Source organism: Delphinus delphis, chromosome 12 (genome assembly GCF_949987515.2).
Source record: "Delphinus delphis chromosome 12, mDelDel1.2, whole genome shotgun sequence".
Taxonomy (NCBI): Eukaryota; Metazoa; Chordata; class Mammalia; order Artiodactyla; family Delphinidae; genus Delphinus; species Delphinus delphis.
In genome coordinates, this window is record NC_082694.2 from 64,853,091 (window position 1) to 64,873,648 (window position 20,558).

General features: G+C 38.8%; 2 protein-coding genes across 3 annotated transcripts in view; one reads left to right on the forward strand and one right to left on the reverse strand.

The window, feature by feature from the left end:
* The window catches only part of NLRC4 (NLR family CARD domain containing 4), a 31,504-nt gene extending 10,971 nt beyond the window's left edge, over positions 1–20,533 (forward strand). The window contains exons 6-8 of the mRNA XM_060026321.1: positions 1,150–1,242; positions 2,362–2,529; positions 20,241–20,533. Coding sequence (XP_059882304.1) covers positions 1,150–1,242; positions 2,362–2,529; positions 20,241–20,533 — 554 coding nt within the window. The remainder of the gene's footprint in view (positions 1–1,149; positions 1,243–2,361; positions 2,530–20,240) is intronic.
* Positions 1–20,558, reverse strand: part of SLC30A6 (solute carrier family 30 member 6) — a 66,621-nt gene that overhangs the window by 7,159 nt on the left and 38,904 nt on the right. Inside the window, exon 15 of one of the 2 annotated variants that reach the window (XR_009521470.1) lies at positions 3,099–3,302. The gene's annotated coding sequence lies outside the window, so the exon portion shown is untranslated. Of the gene's footprint in view, positions 1–3,098; positions 3,303–12,447; positions 16,020–20,558 lie in introns of those variants that run through there. The other variant, XR_009521471.1, reaches the window with a different exon arrangement.

The window sequence follows — 20,558 nt, forward strand, 5'->3', positions numbered from 1 at the left end:
TAAATAATAGCTAATATTGTAACAAGAGTATATATTCATTAAAAAATTAACTATTTTTTAAAGGAGATTTTTCTCATTATTCTTGATAGGAAAATCTTCAACTAGATTAAACAACCATGATAAATATCTGAAATGAAAAGAATTAAGCAGTGATCAGCTAGAGTGATAGCATTTTATGATTAATGTTTACATGTAATATAGTTTTCCAAATTTTAACCTCAGTATATTCATGTCTTTGTCATTAAAATACATGTCTTGTAGATGGAGTTGGGTCTTGCTTTAAAAAAAAAAATCTAGTCTTATTAATCTCTTTAACTGGAGTGTTTAATCCATTTACATTTAATGTAATTATTTATAGGACTAGATTTCCATCAGTCATTTTGCTATTTGTTTTCTATTTTTCTCATCTGTCTTTTTTTTTTTTTTTTTGCAGTACGCGGGCCTCTCACTGTTGTGGCCTCTCCCGTTGCGGAGCACAGGCTCCGGACGCGCAGGCTCAGCGGCCATGGCTCATGGGCCTAGCCGCTCCGTGGCATGTGGGATCTTCCCGGACCGGGGCACGAACCCGTGTCCCCTGCATCGGCAGGTGGACTCTCAACCACTGTGCCACCAGGGAAGCCCCTCATCTGTCTTTTTTTAATTTCTAAGTTTTTATTATTAGTATCACCACTATGACATTAACAAAATCATCTAAACTGAGTACACAAAGAACATCTCATCTCATCTGGTTTTTGTTCCTTTGTTTTTCCTTCATGATAGGGCATTTTAGAATTGTAAGCACCCTCACAGTTTATTTAGTTCACCTTCCTTATTCTAAAGATGAAGACACTGAGGCTTAGAGAAATGGAGTGACTTTACTAAAGTGACATAAAAACTATATTCCCGGATGCTTTAGGCTTTTTGTGAACTCAATTTTTTTAGTCAGAACTTAGAACAAGGAAATATCTGTGCACTAGTCACAGTCGTGGCAATTGGGGGTTAAACCTATCCAGATACTTTTTGAAATAAATTAATTAATCAAGTCAAATAATGGTTTGTATACTATCAACAAAGAAAACAAGGACTCAGAATTCTTCTAAGGATTTTTAAAAATGCATTTATAGTTCCCTGAAAGTCTTGTTGTTTTGGATTAAAAAATTTTTTTTGCAGCTCAGAATCTTCACAACTTGGCCAAACTGAGCATTCTTGATTTATCTGAAAATCATCTGGAAAAGGATGGAAATGAAGCTCTTCATGAACTAAGTAAGAATGACAATTTAGGGACTTCCCTGGTAGTCCAGTGGCTAAGACTCTGCACTTGCACTGCAGGGGGCGGTGCAGATTCAATTCCTGGTCAGGGAACTAAGATCCCACATGCAGCACTGTGTGGCCAAAAAAAAAAAAAAAAAACACAAAACGAATTGACAACTTAGCCAAAATCAAATACTCAAATAGTCATCATTATCAGGTACTCAAATAGTCTTTTATCCACATATGCCTTACTAGATGGACCTTAAGTAAGTCATTTAGCCCTTCCTTAAACTGCCCTTGAGGAATACAGGCCCATGGTTTTTGAGTTACCAGTTTTCCCATACTCACTGCACCTGAGACTCCCACCTGCTTGTCTCCTTCTAGTGAGCTAGTGTCTGAGAGTGATATTCAAGACATATCTGCTTAAGTTACTGATAAGATTTTTTTTTAATTAATTTATTTTTGGCTGTGTTGGGTCTTCGTTGCTGTGCGTGGGCTTTCTCTAGCTGCAGCGAGTGGGGGCCACGCTTTGTTGTGGTGTGCGGGCTTCTCACTGCAGTGGCTTTTCTTGTTGCGGAGCACAGGCTTCAGTAGTTGTAGCACGTGGGCTCAGCAGTTATGGTTCACGAGCTCTAGAGCACAGGCTCAGTAGTTGTGGAGCACAGGCCCAGCTGCTCCACGGCATGTGGGATCCTCCCGGACCAGGGCTTGAACCTGCGTCCCCTGCACCAGCAGGAGGATTCTTAACCACTGCGCCACCAAGGGAAGTCCCAGTGATAAGATTTTTAAGGTGTGATAATGCTACTGTGATTATGTTAGAATTAAAAAACCTGATACTTAACTGTCTGAGATTTGCTTCAAAATAATATAGAAGGGAAGGAATTTGATGACGATGAAGCAAGGTTGTCCATGATTCAGAGTTTGTTGAAAGTTGGCTTATTAGTACATATAATTTCATTATACTGTTCTGTATGTTTGTATATTCTTGAACACTTCCCGTAAAAATATTAACAAAAATCCCAAGTAGATCCTTATTGCACATTGAGCAGCCTGCAGAGATAAAAATCATTCCTTCTCCCACATCAATTTTGAGATGGATCCAATTCCTGAACTGCTCTCTGGTTCTTCAAGTTGACAGGCTGCACATCTTGGAACAGCTAAATGTGCTGATGCTGCCCTGGTGCAGTGATGAACGAGTCAGCTTGGACAGGCTGCTGGAGCAACTGAAGGGGGCCCCACAGCTCATCAAGCTTGGGCTGAGAAACTGGAGACTCACAGATGCAGAGGTTAGAATTCTAGGTAGGTATACGCACGGAACCAAGAGAAAAGAAGTTAGCCCTCACAAAGTTCTTCAGTTGGCTTGCTCTATTTAGTTAGTTAGCATCTTTATTTATTTATTTGCCTCCTCTTTTTTATATAAATATATTCAAAGAGGGTTCATACATGTTGAGGAGTAAAATGATTGAAAACACTGGCCTGCCTTCAGGTTTTTAAGCATTTCACCTAACAATGTTAAAAGGAAAAACATTCACGTTATCTGACAAGGTGTATTGTGTTAGGAATTGCTCTTCTAGTCTTAACTGTCTGAAATTCTGCAATGCCCTTCCAATCTTGGGAAATATTTTTATGTCACTTGTTGGGTATTCAAAACATGTAAAGGTAAGTGCAACTTTATGTAAATGGGGTCATGGAATATCTTTAAGTAGCTGTGATATAATCCAGGAACAAACAGAGATACATAAATGACTGAAGACAACAGTTTCAGGCAGTTGATGAAGGGTCTGAACGCTCTCTGTATTAGTTATCAATGTCTGTGTAAGATTACCCCAAAACTTAGTGGCTTAAAACAACTATAAACATTATCTCACGTTTTGGTGGGTCAGGAATTTGGAAGCAGCTTAGCTGGGTGGTTCTGGCTTAGGCTGTCATGACTGGGACTGCTGGAGACCTGCTTCCAAGGTGGCTCCTCATTTGGTTGGCAGGTTAATGCTGGCTGTTGGCTGGAGGCCTTAGTTTCTCATGCCTGGACCTCTCCATAGACTGCTTGCATGTCCTCATAACATGGCAGCTCACTTCCTCCAGAGCAAGAAATCCAAGGGAGAACCAATTAGAAGTTGCAGTATCTTTTATGACCTAGCCTTGGAAGACCATTTCTGGTCACCACTTCTGTGTCCTATGGGTTACCCAGGTCAGCCCAATCCACTGTGGGAGGGGACAACACAGAGGAGTGCATACTAGGAGATGAGAATTATTGGAGCCAACTTGAAGGCAGACTACCATATTACCTGAGGCAAAGGACTAGTGAAAACAGCCTTGACTGCCTTCATTTCTCTCATGCATTTTCTAGAATATATTCGTAGTATATATAACATAAAACTTACCATTTTAACCATTTTTAAGTCTACAGTTTTGTGGCATTCACATTCTTACGCAACCACCATCACCAACCATCTCCAGAACTTTTTCATTCTCCCTGGCTGAAACTCTACCCATTAAAGACTAACACCCCTCTTAAAAACGTTCTCTCTTAGAGATACGTATGTCTTTAAGTCCTTACGCTGTCCAAAGGGTTTTTTTTTAACATCTTTATTGGAGTATAATTGCTTTACAATGGTGTATTAGTTTCTGCTTTATAACAAAGTGAATCAGCTATACATACACATATATCCCCATATCTCCTTCTTGTGTCTCCCTCCCACCCTCCCTATCCCACCCCTCTAGGTGGTCACAAAGCACTGAGCTGATCTCCCTGTGTTATGCAGCTTCTTCCCACTTGCTACCCATTTTACATTTGGTAGTGTATATATGTCCATGCCACTCTCTCACTTTGTCCCAGCTTACCCCTTCCCCCTCCCCGGGTCCTCAGGTCCATTCTCTATGTCTGCGTCTTTATTCCTCTCCTGCCCACAGGTTCTTTGGAACCTTTTTTTTTTTTTTTTTAGATTCCATATATATATGCTAGCATACAGTATCTGATTTCTCTTTCTGACTTACTTCACTCTGTATGACAGTCTCTAGGTCCATCAACCTCACTACAAATAACTCAATTTTGCTTCCTTTTATGGCTGAGTAATATTCCATTGTATATATGTGCCACATCTCCTTTATGCATTCATCTGTCCATGGACACTTAGGTTGCTTCCATGTCCTGGCTATTGTAAATAGAGCTGCAATGAACATTGTGGTACATGACTCTTTTTGAATTACGGTTTTATCAGGAGATATGCCCAGTAGCAGGATTGCGGTTGTATGGTAGTTCTATTTTTAATTTTTTAAGGAAACTCCATACTGTTCTCCATAGTGGCTGTATCAATTTACATTCCCACCCACAGTGCAAGAGGGTTTCCTTTTCTCCACACCCTCTCCAGCATTTATTGTTTCTAGATATTTTGATGATGGCCATTCTGACTCGTGTGAGATGATACCTCATTCTAGTTTTGATTTGCATTTCTCTAATGGTTAGTGATGTTGAGCATCCTTTCATGTGTTTGTTGGCAATCTGTATATCTTCTTTGAAGAGAGGTCTATTTAGGTCCTCTGCCCATATTTGGATTGGGTTGTTTGTTTTTTTGATATTGAGCTGCATGAGCTTCTTGTAAATTTTGGAGATTAATCCTTCGTCAGTTGCTTCATTTGCAAATATTTTCTCCCATTCTGAGCGTCGTCTCTTCATCTTGTTTATGGCTTCCTTTGCTGTACAAAAGCTTTTAAGTTTCATTAGGTCCCATGTGTTTATTTTTGTTTTTATTTCCATTTCTCTAGGAGGTGGGTCAAAAAGGATCTTGCTGTGATTTATGTCATAGAGTGTTCTGCCTATGTTTTCCTCTAAGAGTTTGATAGTGTCTGGCCTTATTTTAGGTCTTTAATCCATTTTGAATTTATTTTTGTGTATGGTGTTAGGGAGTGTTCTAATTTCATTCTTTTACATGTAGCAGTCCAGTTTTCCCAGCACCACTTATTGAAAAGGCTGTATTCTCTCCATTGTATATTCTTGCCTCCTTTATCAAAAATAAGGTGACCATATGTGCATGGCTTTATCTCTGGGCTTCCTATCCTGTTCCATTGATCTATATTTCTGTTTCAGTGCCAGTATCATATTGACTTGATTACTGTAGCTTTGTAGTATAGTCTGAAGTCAAGGAGCCTGATTCCTCCAGCTCCATTTTTCTTTCTCAAGATTGCTTTGGCTATTTGGGGTCATTTGTGTTTCCATAAAAATTATGAATTTTTTTGTCCTAGTTCTGTGAAAAATGCCAGTGGTAGTTTGATAGGTATTGCATTGAATCTGTAGACTGCTTTGGGTAGTAGAGTCATTTTCACAATGTTGATTCTTCCAATCCAAGAACATGGTATATCTCTCCATCTGTTTGTATCACCTTTAATTTCTTTCAACAGTGTCTTATAGTTTTCTGCATACAGGTCTTTTGTCTCCTTAGGTAGGTTTATTCCTAGGTATTTTATTCTTTTTGTTGCAATGGTTAATGGGAGTGTTTCCTTAATTTCTCTTTCAGATTTTTGATCATTAGTGTATAGGAATGCCAGAGATTTCTGTGCATTAAGTTTGTATCCTGCTACTTTACCAGATACATTGATTAGCTCTAGTAGTTTTCTGGTAGCATCTTTAGGATTCTCTATGTATAATATCATGTCATCTGCAAACAGTGACAGCTTTACTTCTTCTTTTCTGATTTGGATTCCTTTTATTTCTTCGTCTTCTCTGACTGCTGTGACTAAAACTTCCAAAACTGTGTTGAATAATAGTGGTGAGAGTGGACAACCTTGTCTTGTTCCTGATCTTAGAGGAAATGGTTTGTTTTTCACCAGTGACAAAAATGTTGGCTGTGGGTTTCTCAGATATGGCCTTTATAATGTTGAGGTAAGTTCCCTTTATGCCTACTTTCTGGAGGGTTTTTATCACAAATGGGTGTTGAATTTTGTCGAAAGCTTTTTCTGCATCTATTCAGAAGATCATATAGTTTTTCTCCTTCAATTTGTTAATATGGTTTATCACACCGATTGGTGTGTATATAGAAGAATTCTTGCATTCCTGGGATAAGCCCCACTTGATCATGGTATATGATACTTTTAATGTGCTGTTGGACTCTGTTTGCTAGTATTTTGTTGAGGATTTTTGCATCTATGTTCATCAGTGATATTGGCCTGTAGTTTTCTTTGTGACATCTTTGTCCGGTTTTGGTATCAGGGTGATGGTGGCCTCGTAGAATGAGTTTGGGAGTGTTCCTCCCTCTGCTATACTTTGGAAGAGTTTGAGAGAGATAGGTGTTAGCTATTCTCTAAATGTTTGACAGAATTCGCCTGTGAAGCCATCTGGTCCGGGCCTTTGTTTGTTGGAAGATTTTTAGTCACAGTCTCAATTTCAGTGCTTGTGATTGGTCTGTTTATACTTTCTATTTTTTCCTGGTTCAGTCTCAGAATGTTGTGCTTTTATAAGAATTTGTCCATTTCTTCCAGGTTGTCCACTTTATTGGCATATAGTTGCTTGTAGTAATCTCTCATGATCCTTTGTATTTCTGCAGTGTCAGCTGTTACTTCTCCTTTTTCATTTCTAATTCTATTGATTTAAGTCTTCTGCCTTTTTTTTCTTGATGAGTCTAGCTAATGGTTATTCAATTTTGTTTATCTTCTCAAAGAACCAGCTTTTAGTTTTATGGACCTTTGCTATCGTTTCCTTCATTTCTTTTTCATTTATTTCTGATCTGATCTTTATGATTTCTTTCTTTCTGCAAACTTTGGGGTTTTTTTGTTCTTCTTTCTCTAATTGCTTTAGCTGTAAGGTTAGGTTGTTTGAGATGTTTTTTGTTTCTTGAAGTAGGATTGTATTGCTATAAACGTCCCTCTTAGAACTGCTTTTGCTGCATCCCATAGGTTTGGGTTGTCGTGTTTTCATTGCCATTTGTCTCTAAGTATTTTTTGATTTCCTCTTTGATTTCTTCAGTGATACCTTGGTTATTAAGCAGTGTATTATTTAGCCTCCACATGTTTGTATTTTTTACAGATTTTTTTCCAGTAATTGATATCTAGTCTCAGCATTGTGGTTGGAAAAGATACTTGATATGATTTCAATTTTCTTAAATTTACCAAAGCTTGACTTGTGACCCAAGATATGATCTATCCTGGAGGATGTTCCATAAGCACTTGAGAAGAAAGTGTATTCTGTTGTTTTTGGATGGAATGGCCTATAAATGTCAACTAAGTCTATCTTATTTAATGTATCATTTAAAGCTTGTGTTTCCTTATTTATTTTCATTTTGGATGATCATTTTGGATGATCACCAAGATTTGGATGATCTTGGTGAAAGTGGGGTGTTGAAGTCCCCTACTATGATTGTGTTACTGTCAATTTCCCCTTTTATGGCTGTTAGCTTTTGCCTTATGTATTGATGTGCTCCTACGTTGGGTGAATAAATATTTACAATCATTATATCTTTTTCTTGGATTGATCCCTTGATCATTATGTAGTGTCCTTTTTCTCTTGTAATAGTCTTTATTTTAAAGTCTATCTTGTCTGATATGAGACTTGCTACTCCAGCTTTCTTTTGATTTCCCTTTGCATGGAATATCTTTTTCTAACCCCTCACTTTCAGTCTGTACGTGTCCCTAGGTCTGAAGTGGGTCTCTTGTAGACAGCATATATACGGGTCTTGTTTTTGTATCCATTCAGTTAGTCTATGTCTTTTGGTGGGAGCATTTAATCCATTTACATTTAAGCTAATTATCCATATGTATGCTCCCATTACCATTTTCGTAATTGTTTTGGGTTTGTTATTGTAGGTCTTTTCCTTCCCTTGTGTTTCCTGACCAGGGAAGTTCCTTTAGCATTTGTTGTAAAGCTGGTTTGGTGGTGGTGAATTCTCTTAGCTTTTGCTTGTCTGTAAAGGTTTTAATTTCTCCATGAAATCTGAATGAGATGCTTGCTGGGTAATCTTGGTTGTAGGTTTTTCTCCTTCATCACTTTAAATATGTCTTGCCACTCCCTTCTGGCTTGCAGAGTTTCTGCTGAAAGATCAGCTGTTAACCTTATGGGGATTCCCTTGTATGTTATTTGTTGTTTTTCCCTTGCTGATTTTAATATTTTTTCTTTGTATTTAATTTTTGATAATTTGATTAATATGTGTATTGGTGTGTTTCTCCTTGGATTTATCCTGTACGGGTCTCTCTGCGCTTCCTGGACTTGATTATTTCCTTTCCCATATAAGTTTTCAACTATACTCTCTTCAAATATTTTCTCAGTTCCTTTCTTTTCCTCTTCCTCTGGGACCCCTATAATTCGAATGTTGGTGCGTTTAATGTTGTTCCAGAAGTCTCTAAGACTGTCCTCAATTCTTTTCATTCTTTTTTCTTTATTCTGCTGTGCAGAAGTTATTTCCACTATTTTATCTTCCAGATCACGTATCCGCTCTGCCTCAGTTATTCTGCTATTGATTCCTTCTAGAGAATTTTTAATTTCATGGATTGTGTTGTTCATCATTGTTTGTTGCTGTTTAGTTCTTCTATGTCCTTGTTAAACGTTTCTTGTATTTTCTCCATTCTGTTTCTAAGATTTTGAATCATCTTTAGTATCATTCCTCTGAATTCTTTTTCAGGTAAACTGCCTATTTCCTCTTCATTTTTTTGGTCTGGTGGGTTTTTACCTTGCTCCTTCATCTGCTGTGTGTTTCTGTGTCTTCTCATTTTCCTTAGCTTACTGTGTTTGGGGTCTCCTTTTCACAGGCTGCAGGTACATAGTTCCTGTTGTTTTTGGTGTCTGTCCCCAGTGGCTAAGGTTGGTTCAGTGGGTTGTGTAGGCTTCCTGGTGTAGGGGACTGGTGTCTGTGTTTTGGTGGATGAGGCTGGATCTTGTCTTTCTGGTGGGCAGACAGGTGTCTGCAGGTGTGTTTTGGGGTGTCTGTGACCTTGTTATGATTTTAGGCAGCCTCTCTGCTAATGGGTAGGGCTGTGTTCCTGTCTTGCTGGTTGTTTGGCATGGGGCGTCCAGCATTGTAGCTTGCTGGTTGTTGAGTGGAGCTGGGTCTTGGCGTTGAGATGGAGATCTCTGGGAGAGATTTTGCCATTTGATATTACTGGAGCTGGGAGGTCTCTGGTGGACGAATGTCCTGAACTCAGATCTCGCACCTCAGAGGCACAGGCCTGACAGCTGACTGGAGCACCAAGACCCTGTCAGCCACACGGCTGCTGGTCTTGCAGAGTCTCCTGGAGAGGCCTGCCCAATGGTTTTGCCTTTCTTAGTGGTGCTCCAAGTTATGGATCTTTCCTTCCCTTAATTTCTAACTCTATTTCCACCTCCTCTACCCCCTCACTTTCCTTAACCCACCAAATCATATCATCTTGGCTGTCATTCTTTCAGGCTTCCCTGCCATTCCAGTTGATGTTGGAAGCAGGTGCCTTTTGTGACAGACTAATTAGTTAGCTAATAATCCCTCTCAGGTAACCTCATACCTAAAGCAAGTTGGAAAGGATATGTCTTTTCTTCAAGGAGGCTGTTGGGGAGTGTGTAGAATTAGAATTACAGGTGGGGGAGGCATTTTTAGGTAAAGACCTTTTACCATCTTTGAAATCTTTAAGTAGGTAGTTGCTTAATTTGCCCACTTCTGAGGCTGGCCATCGAGACCAGAGAAGGAGATGGTGTGTTTATTAAGAACTAAGCTAGGCAGTGATTTGCCATTTTACTTTAATAGCCTAGTGGCTAATCGCTTCCATATGTAAATGAGAAATTTAAACAGAAGACAGCTGACTCTTGGAAATTTAGCTGTTATGATGTACCCCAAAATGCAAGTGAAAAAAATGACTAAATGAACACTCAATAGTAGTCGCTAATTTGTTCTCAAAGTGTTTTTAAAAAGAATTTGTGGAATTATCATTATATATCTAATAAAACCTAACATTATTATCCCTGTTTTATAAAGAAACAGGGACATCAGAAGGTTCTCATACTGAAGCAGGGAGAGGGTTAGAGACAGAAGAGTTGATGAAAGGAGGGAGAGAGTGTAGGTGCTGGCATGGCTCCCCTCCAGCCATTTCCTCCACCTCCCAGAGGTATAAAAAGCAGTCTACTTGGGCTTGAGGCATAAGCTGAAGAGTGAAAGCCAAGCATTCTCTGCCTTTGGTCTCTAGCCAGGTGATAAGACTGCTATCTGTCAGGCCCCTCTAGAGGCTCTATCATTATGAAGTGGTTAGGTGCATTTGTTTTGGAGTCAGACAGACCTGCCCATCCCTTCTGCTTGATAGAGGTATGGTCTGCAGCAACGTGAAGTCTCTGAGCCTCAGTTTGCTCATCTGTCAAATGGGGAAAATTATGATGTCTACCATATGAGAGGTTATTATGCTAATCCGTAATTGAGCTAATGCATATTAAGTAAGAAGTTCAACACTGACCCACTGTATATGCTCAATAAATGGTACCATGATCATTATCCTCTGGCGGGCTTCAAGGGGAACCAGATGCTAGGGTCATTTTCCTTTAAAAAAGATCTTCCTTGGCCTGCAAAATAAAATATAGCCCGCTCGCTTCTGATGTATAAGACCCTTTATAACAGAGTTTCAATACACCTTCCTCTCCACCTTCATCTTCTGCATGCCTCCCCACCTATGTGAGGTTCCATCCTCATGGAACTGTTGCTAGTTCCCAGAAATGCCTGTGTATATGCACTCCCTCTAGGAAGTCCTTCACCTCCTCCTATAGTCCTTTAAGACCAAGCTGACATATCTCCTTCTTGGTGAAACAGTCTCCTTATGCTCTCTCTTCTGCACCGCTACACATAACCTAGATGGTTGTTTTAAGCCTCTTGTCCTGAGTCTTCTGAACTTTTTTTGACTAGGACCCACATTTTAAAAATACATTTTATCTCATGATCCAGTACACACATACATATACATTTTTAAAGTTTCACAGAAGGTAATTATCTTTTGCTATGTGTGATACACTCTGTTATTTTCTATTCTTACTATCTATCCAATTTCACTTAAAACAAATGCTGATTGCAATCCATTAAATTCATCTCATGTTCCTCTAAAGGAGGGGATACCCTGAAGCTTAAGAAAAAGCACTTATCCAAAAAAGGAACCCTGTTTCACTGTTGGTAGGAATGTAAGTTGGTGCAGCCACTATGGAAAACAGTATGGAGGTTCCTTTAAAAACTAAAAATAGAGTTACCATATGATCCAGCAATCCTAGTCCTGGGCATATATCCTGAGAAAACTCTAATTCAAAAAGATACATGCACCCCAGTGTTCAGAGCACTATTTACAAAAGCCAAGACATGGAAACAACCTAAATGTTCATTGACAGATGAACGCATAAAGAAGATGTGGTGCATATATACAATGGAATATTACTTAGCCATAAAAAGCATGAAATAATGCCATTTGCAGCAACATGGATGGATCTAGAGATGATCATATTAAGTGAAGTAAGTCAGAGAAAGACAAATATCATATGATATCACTTATATGTGGAATCTAAAAAAATGATGCAAATACTTATTTACAGAATAGAAATAGACTCACAAACATAGAAAACAATCTTATGGTTACCAAAGGGGACAGCGGGGACAGGGGGAGAATTTGGGATTAACATATACACACTACTATACATAAAATAGATGGGCAAGAAGGACCTACTGTACAACACAGGGAACTATATTCAATATCTTGTAATAACATATAATGTTAAATAATCTGAGAAAGAAAAAATATACATACATATATATACATAGAACAATCACTTTGGTGTACACCTGAAACTAACACAACATTGTAAATTAACTATACTTCAATTTTAAAAATGGTTATTAAAAAAAACCCCACTGCTCTAATCCATATCCTGGATCCAGGGCTTCTGTTTCCGTGGTCATTTCTGGCTCTGCATTTCTGCTCTTGTGTGACTCTAGATCTGTGTAATCTTGCCTCCTGCAGTGATTCCTTTCCCTATCCTCCAAGGCAGGGGTCCCCAACCCCCGGGCCTGCAGACCAGTACTGGTCCTTGGCCTGTTAGGAACTGGGCCGCACAGCAGGAGGCGAGGGGCGGGCCAGTGAGCAAAGCTTCATCCACTGCTCCCCATTACCGCCTGAGCCATCTCCACCCACCAACCCACATCCGCTCCCCTGTCCGTGGAAAAATTGTCTTCCACAAAACCAGTCCCTGATGCCATAAAGGTTGGGGACCGCTGCTCCAAGTGACTCAGATCGGTAGAACAGTCACTTATCCTTAATTTCTACTGGAAGGCCCCAGTATAATTATAGATGTAGCAGATTTACTGAATGCTTATAAGTAATTGGGAAGGGTGGGATTACATGATAGTTCTGAATAGCAGATTAAATTTAATATTGGCACTTCCCCATTCCCAATGAGATGCAAGAACATTTCTGCCAATTCAGGCTCTAGTTGCCTGTCAACTGCCCTGTCTTCCTCCATCCCCATCTCTTACAGACCCCAGCAATCCAAAACAAACAAACAAAAAATCCCTCCATGTTATTATGATGAGTAATTCAATTATATCTAGCACCCTAAGCCCAAGCTCAGTTCAGGACCTTCCTTCACATAGCCAAAGACATATTAATGTGCTCTATAAACAACAGGCTTCAGTTCCAGGTCTCTCCTCTACCTCTCCACCACTGGGCTCTATAAACATCAAAGAGAAGAAAAGATTTATTTCCTCCATAATATGAATCATGTTAAAAGGCAGATGAAGCCAGAATTAGGGTTCATTTTGTTTTTGTACTTTTTAATTGAAGTATAACATACCCACAGAAAAGTGTACAAATCCTAAGTAGATAGTACAAGGAATTTTCATAAGGTTCACATACCCATGTAACTAGTACCCAGATCAAGAAACAGAAGATTGTCAGCTTTATAGCTCCCTTCTCCCAAGGGTAACTGCTATCCGGACTTCTAACATCATAGATTAGTCTTGACTGTTTTTGAATTTTATATAAATGGAATCATGTAGTATGTATTCTTTTGTGTTTTCTTTGGTTGAACATCATGTGTGTGAAATTCATCCACATTATTATGTGTAGTCATTTTTCATTCATTCTCATTGTTGTAAAATCTTCTACTGTGTGAACATACCTCAACTGATTTTCCCATTCTACTGTTGATAATTTGAGTAACTTTTAGTTTTTGAGTATTGTGAATAGTGCTGCTATGAACAACCTTGTATATATCTTTTGGTGAACAAATGGCCACATTTCTGCTTGGTATCTATGTAGGAGTGGGTTTGGATTACAGGTAAAGATTATAGGTAAGAATATGTTCAGCTTTAGTACACATGTCAGTCTTCCAATGTTCTTATATTCAATTCAGGTTTTAAAAAACAGTGGTTTTCATTATTATATACAGGAATTTATTTTTATTAGAGCACTTACCATTTGAATTCAGAGAATGTATTCATATGTCTGTCTGCCCCACTAAACTGTGAGGTCTTTGAGAACAGGCCCAGGCCATTAGACTTGGTATTGAGTATATATTCCAAACTCAATAAATATTTGTTGTATGAATGAACAAATTAACTTACAGCACTTCCGCAATTTGCCATGAAATATAGGCTAGCTTGGGTTCTTAGAAACCCAATTATAGTAAATGCCGTTTTCTTATATATAAAATCAACCAAAAATTCTAAAATACACTTGTATGATTTCACAACCTCTTTACTATATCTGAACCAACCAATTGTTCAAGCCTCTAGCATAAGTTTCCTGGCTCTGGTCCATAACACCTCTCCTGGATCAGACCTGGCTTTGGGATTCCCATCCCCATTTAGTGATGGTATATGTGATGGATGAGATGCAATATGCCTTGAGATGGGATAAGAAAATGCAGACTGGTAATAAGAGATGGGGAATCTAATGAAATAAGGGCTACATAGGAAGAAGTAAGGAGGAAATATGCCATAGGAAGTATTTAATGAGATACAGGGTAGGGGAGATGCACTGGAGACATAGAGAGTATTTTCAGAAAAGTACCTTTTTACCAAAGGTTTTAGACACCTCCTGGTCCTAACTGAAACCTGGTTCTCACCTACAGCTCTCTTTAGTCACTTTTTATTTTCTTGACTTTTATGCCTCTCAGAGTTCAAAGGCAAGGTCAGGTTCTCCTTGATTCTCATTCTGCCCTTCTAGTCCACTCCTTCTCCAACCTCATTACGGATTCCTACTCCCATGAAGCTTAGGTCATTTAACTGGACTATGGTTTGTCCTTTGTTATTGCTATGAATTCTGAACTTCTTGTCACCTTTTCTTATTCACTGAAGCCTTTGGCAACTGTCTTACAGAATTCCTCACCCTCTAACTCTGGTCATCCACCTAGAAGACTTCACTCCTTCTGTGAAGCTACTCAGGCAACACTCAGGAACCTCCTCTTTGGTCCTTCTCTTCCATTCTCCTTCACCCATCTGTGAGCATGGAATTATCAGATTATGATAATTCCACTTAAAATTGTTCTACCTCTGACATATTAAATTCAGATAATCCATTCTCAAACAACAACCTTCTAAATTTCCATCCTGGTTACTCAATGACTCATCACCAGTTCATTTTACTTCATTGGGACTTCCAGTCTGTTGAGTTCACTACTATCTACTTACTGAATAGCCCCTGTCTATCTCGACTTCCCTTCCTACTTAGTTTAAATTCCACCCTTCATCCTGCAAACATTCTTGTCACAATAGCTGAAACTCTCATGGCCCACAGTATTACAAGTCAATGTAGGCAATGACAGTTAGTGATGGATGTGTGTGATAGATGCAATAGTGAAATGAAGAAAGTATAATGAGAGGTGGAGTCTCTAAATAAAGAAAGACTACTTAATGAGATGCAGGGAGAAAATGAGATGTGGTGGAAAAGTATGAAATTAGATACAGTGTATTTGCTGGCAAAACTGAAAACCTGGATTGTCCTTAATTTTCCACTTTTTCTCTACCTACACTCAGGTTACTGGGGAAAATCACACAATTTGGCAGATAGGTACACTACAAGTTTATAGTGACAAGTTTCAACAAAAATATTTAGAGCAAATGGTAAGAAAGCATTATATAACGAAACTTGTGGTATGCAGCAAAAGCAGGGCTTGAATAAAATTCTCATCGTCTTAAATACTTACATTAGAAAAGGCTGGAAAATTAGTAAGTTTCTAATTTAAGAAGCCAGAAAAACAGAGTAAACCCCAATACAATAAACATAAGAGTATAAATCAATGAAATAGAAAACAAAAATACAATTAAAAAAGATTAGTAAAGCTTAAAGTTGGTTCTTTAAAACGAGTAACAAAATAGATAAAAATTAAGCAAGACTGATCAAGAAAAAACAGAGCAACACAAATAATTTCATTAATCAAAATGGAGACATAAGCACATGTATGTTTGTAGTGGCTTACTCATATCACATATCTGATAAGGGACTACTATCTAGAATATATAAAGAACTCTTACAACTCATTGATAAAAAGACAACTCAATGTTTAGAAAAGGCAAAGGATCTGAATAGGCATTTCTCCAAAGAAGATACATAAATGGCTAATAAGCATCAGAAAAGATGCTCAACATCATTAGCCATCAGGGAAATGCAAATCAAAGCCACAGTGAAATGCCTCTTGCAACCCACTAGGACAGTTATAATAAAACAGGTACGGGCTTCCCTGGTGGCGCAGTGGTTGAGAGTCCGCCTGCCGATGCAAGGGACACGGGTCCGCCCCGGTCCAGGAAGATCCCACATGCCGTGGAGCGGCTGGGCCCGTGAGCCATGGCCGCTGAGCCTGTGCGTCCGGAGCCTGTGCTCTGCAACGGGAGAGGCCCCACAGTGAGAGGCCCGCATAGAGCAAAAAAAAAAAAAAAAAAAAAAAAAAAAAAAAAAGATAAAACAGGTAATAAGTGTTGACAAGGACATAAGAGAAATTGGAAACATTCAATTTTCGAGTAGGAAAACATTCTGGCACCTCTTCAAAAGGTTAAACATAGAGTTACCAATTGCACCCTGAGGTACCCAAGAGAAAATGAAAATATATGTCCATACAAAAACTTGTACAGCAATGTTCATAGCATGTTTGGACAACCCAAATGTCCATCACTACTGAATGGATAAACAAAATGTGATATATCCATATAATAGAGTATTATTCAGCCATAAAAAGAATGAAGTATTAGAATACACTATAACATGGATGAACCTTGAAAATATCATACTAAGTGAAAGAAACCAGTCACAAAAGACCACATTATGGTATGACTCCATTTATATGAAATGTCCAAAATAGGCAAATCTATAGTAACAGAAAGTAGATTAATGGTTGCCAATGTCGGGTGTAGGGTGGGAATGAATGCTAGTGACTGTGGAGTTTATTCTTGGGGATGATTAACATGTCCTGGAATTATATAGTAGTGTACAACTTTGTGAATATACTAAAACCCACTACAGTTACACTTTAAAAGGGTGAATTTTATGGTATGTGTATTATATCTCCCCCAAAAGTCCATAAAAGTATATCCTAAGCAATGTATTTTTTAGACATAGAGTGCTTGTCAAAACCACATTTTTAAAAATACAAAAGAATGATAAACTCTACATCAGAATAGTAGTTTCTTTGGGTCAGAAGGTGGCAGATGTGTACAATAGGGGGAACTAGTAGGTCCTAGTTTTTACCCATGTTCTTATTCTCAGGCCAAGTGACAGATTCATGAGTGAACAGGTGAAATTAGTGACCTATCCAATTCTGAATACATGAGGTCCATTAAAACAATAAACACAATCTCTCAACATTTCCTGGCAATCTTACTGTGCCTCTGTATGCAGCACTCTCTAAATAAACAATTTCAAACTTTATTCTCCTTAATCCACCAGTCTTCCACTATTTCACAGTGGATGTGATTATTTTTTCCCTCTCTCCTCCTGTTACATTATAGTAGGTCTCTCCCCTCCTATCTAAGGGCAGTCTCTGTGCTCTAGTTGTGCTTCAGATCCCAGCCCTGCCCTCATTCCTGTTCAAGGACATCATTTCACCAATTATGCCCCTCTTTACTGACTCTTTCCTATCAGTTTTTTTTTCATTATCTATCAGTTTTTAAAGATGCTCAAATCTCTCTCATTTTAAATAAAACTCTTCCTGACTCCTATCTTCCTACTATGGCTATCTATCAACCCCTGTCTTTCCCTTCGAGGCAAAAATTTATGTACCCTCAGTACATCTCCACTTCCTGATCATCCTCTGCTTCCTACTCATTCCAGCTGATTCTCTACACACCTGCATGTGTCTTAATTCAATGGAAAATTTCCAAAGTGTTTCACTTACCTGTGTAAAAGTTGACACTGAGCACTCCCCCTCCTTTTTGAAATGTGCTCTTGACTTCCATGCTACCTTGGTTACTTCTCAGTGTCCTTTGCAATGGCAATTCCTCTACATAGATATTAAATGCTCCAAATTTCTCTTAAAACTTGGTCCTAGGTTCTCTGCTCTTCTTCCTTAGAGATTACATTTAATCTTAAAGCTTTAAGTGCCATTTTAAAATTCTGACTCCCAAAATTTTGTTTCTAGCCCATCAGCAATCTGGGACTATCAGAAAGAAATCATCGCTAGCTCAGGGATCTATTTCACCTGTTTTAACTTAACCCTTTTTTAGACGACATAGTTTGATTTAAATGTTTGAGGCGGAACTCTCTTATCCAGCATGTTCTCAAAAAGACAGCCATCACATCTGAACTCCATTATCCAGTTTGTTCTCAAAAAAACCCAAAAAACAAAAAAAGCCCACCACAGACCATACTCATGTTCTAGCTCAGTGGTAAATCCTGGGCCAAATCATTCTGCCACATGGATCCTGATAATTTTCCAAGTGCTCTTTCTTGTTTTCTAATTGTATTCTTTTTAAAAAATAGCATCTTATTTTTGTTGTGTTAGACGCAGTAACTTTTTAGGGTCTCTGAAAAAAACTAGGTTTTTGATGTTAGTTTTTCCTGTTCCCTATGTTGCCTCATTTTTGTTTGGCTTTTAGTCAAAGGAACAGCCTTCCTTGTTGGCGGCTGTTCTCAATTGTCTGGTATTCCTATACTGTTCTCTTCTCATTTTAGAGTGAGGCACAAGTTGATAGGAAGCTCTGTGCACCTGAGGGAGGGGGTTAGGTTCACTGTGGGTGATGAGGAAAGAAAAATAGACTCTTCCTTTGTGGAGCCTTTCCTTGGAGGCAATTCAATACTACCTGAGAAGGATCCTTACTCCTGAAGCATGTAAGCCCAATTGCTACTGCTCTGGAAACAAAGTGGAGTTGCAAAGCCTATTGCCTTTGTGTGCTCCCAGGGCACCCTGACCTACCACAGCACCTAACACCCATCTAATTACTTTTTTTAAAATTTATTTATTTTTATTGAAGTATAGTTGATTTACAATGTTGTGCCAGTAATTACTTTATAATGTATCTTTTCGCACTATATTATAAGCCCAATGAGACAGAGACCATGTATGTCCTTTTGCATATCCCCAGCACCTAGCACAATCCGGGGTACACAGTAGGCACTCAAAAATATTTGCTGAATAAATAAATGGTAAGAGCTCTGGGTCAGGGGAACTACAGGGTGGTCTCTGGCAACACTAGAGTTTTGTTTAGGATGAAGGGACCTTCAAGGATCAGAATCCTTCTACCCAGAGGATTTGAGATTCTGCCTGAAATTTGGATCGAGCCACTTGTGTTCTCCACAGCCCACGTATAGCCTACAGCTCTAAATGTCACAGGTTCCTCTTTTCTCAGTAGTTTGCTCCTCTGCAGATTAAATGAACAAAATGCATGCCCTTGATTATGGATTATATTGCTTGTTCTTGGTTCTTTTGCTTGCGCATATTCTAGTAATTATGCAAGAAGCTCTCTTATTCTTTAAGCTTGGCAGACAGCCTGTATAAAGAGCTTACCCTCTGAGGATGGAATGGGCTTGAAATTCTTCTCTGTTAAAGTTCCTTTTAGGTGGTGAAATCTGTTCTACTAGTCGGGAAGGAGAAATGAAGTTGCTCTTTGGGGAAGGAGCCTTATATACAGACACGCTAATTGGCAACCAGTATTTTGACTGACCACATGCCATGCTGGGAAGCATATGGGAAAGAGAGCAGAGGCAGAAAGGACTTGAACATGAGGGATAAGAGAGAGCAGGAAGAAAGTTACCTATAAGGAAGAGAGAAGGGCTCATTATGGGAAGGAGAAAGAGAGGAGAAAGTGAGGCCCTATGTATGAGCTAGGCTGGGCACAGGCTAAGCTGGTGTAACAAAAGACCCAACCACACTTTGGCTTACAGAACACAGAACCCCTCTCCTATAATACTCAGAAGTGGGCAGTCCAGGCAGTTGGGGTGGCTTTGCTCTGTGCAGTCTTTCAGACCCAGAAACCTACTTTTTCTTTACTCCTCCATTCCTTAGGGTGTTATCTTTGATTTCATGGTAATGGCTAGGATGTTTACTTTCCCTTTGTAGGAGGTACTTTAGAGTGCCCTATTCTGTAAGGAAAAGAGTAAGTTCCTGAGGAGTCTAGGGAGGGTTAAAAATAAGCCCAAAGTTCCAAATCTTGAGATACTGAAGGAACTTACTTACTCAAGTTCACAGTTAGGAATATTCCATATCCAAAGAAACAATAGTTAGGTAGTGTTTGCTTCTTCAGAAGAGGAAATGACCTAATATTGTCGAACTCCGACTCCAGTTTTGAAAACAGGTACTGAATATTTTAATTGCATCTCTCCTACCTCAATTTTTATGCAATTTTCCATTTCCTGGAAGAGTCAGGAAAAGGGAAAAATATATAATTCATTTATATTGGTTTGCTATACTAATTACTATTTATCAGATTCCCTTACATTTTAGGAAAAATATAATTTGCAAATATAAAGGACCAGGTTCACAATCACTGCTCTAACTACAGAGAATTCTGATTTCTTTCTTAAGCAAAGCACTAGTCCAAACATGGTCTCTTAAAAAAAAAAAAAGCTGTTTTGCTTCCAGCTAACATACTTATTTCTATCTTTTTATTCAGGTGCATTTTTTGAAAAGAACCCTCTGAAAAACTTCCAACAGCTGGATTTGGCAGGAAATTGTGTGAGCAGTGATGGATGGCTTGCCTTCATGAGTGTATTTGAGAATCTTAAGCAATTGGTGTTTTTTGACTTCAGTACTGAAAGACTTTTACCTGATGCATCATTAGTCAGAAAGCTTAGCCATGTGTTATCCAAATTAACTTTTCTCCAAGAAGCTAGGCTTGTTGGGTGGCAATTTGATGACTATGATGTCAGTGTTATTAAAGGTGCTTTTAAACTAGTAACTGCTTAAATAAAGGGTACCCTAAGCCCATGAA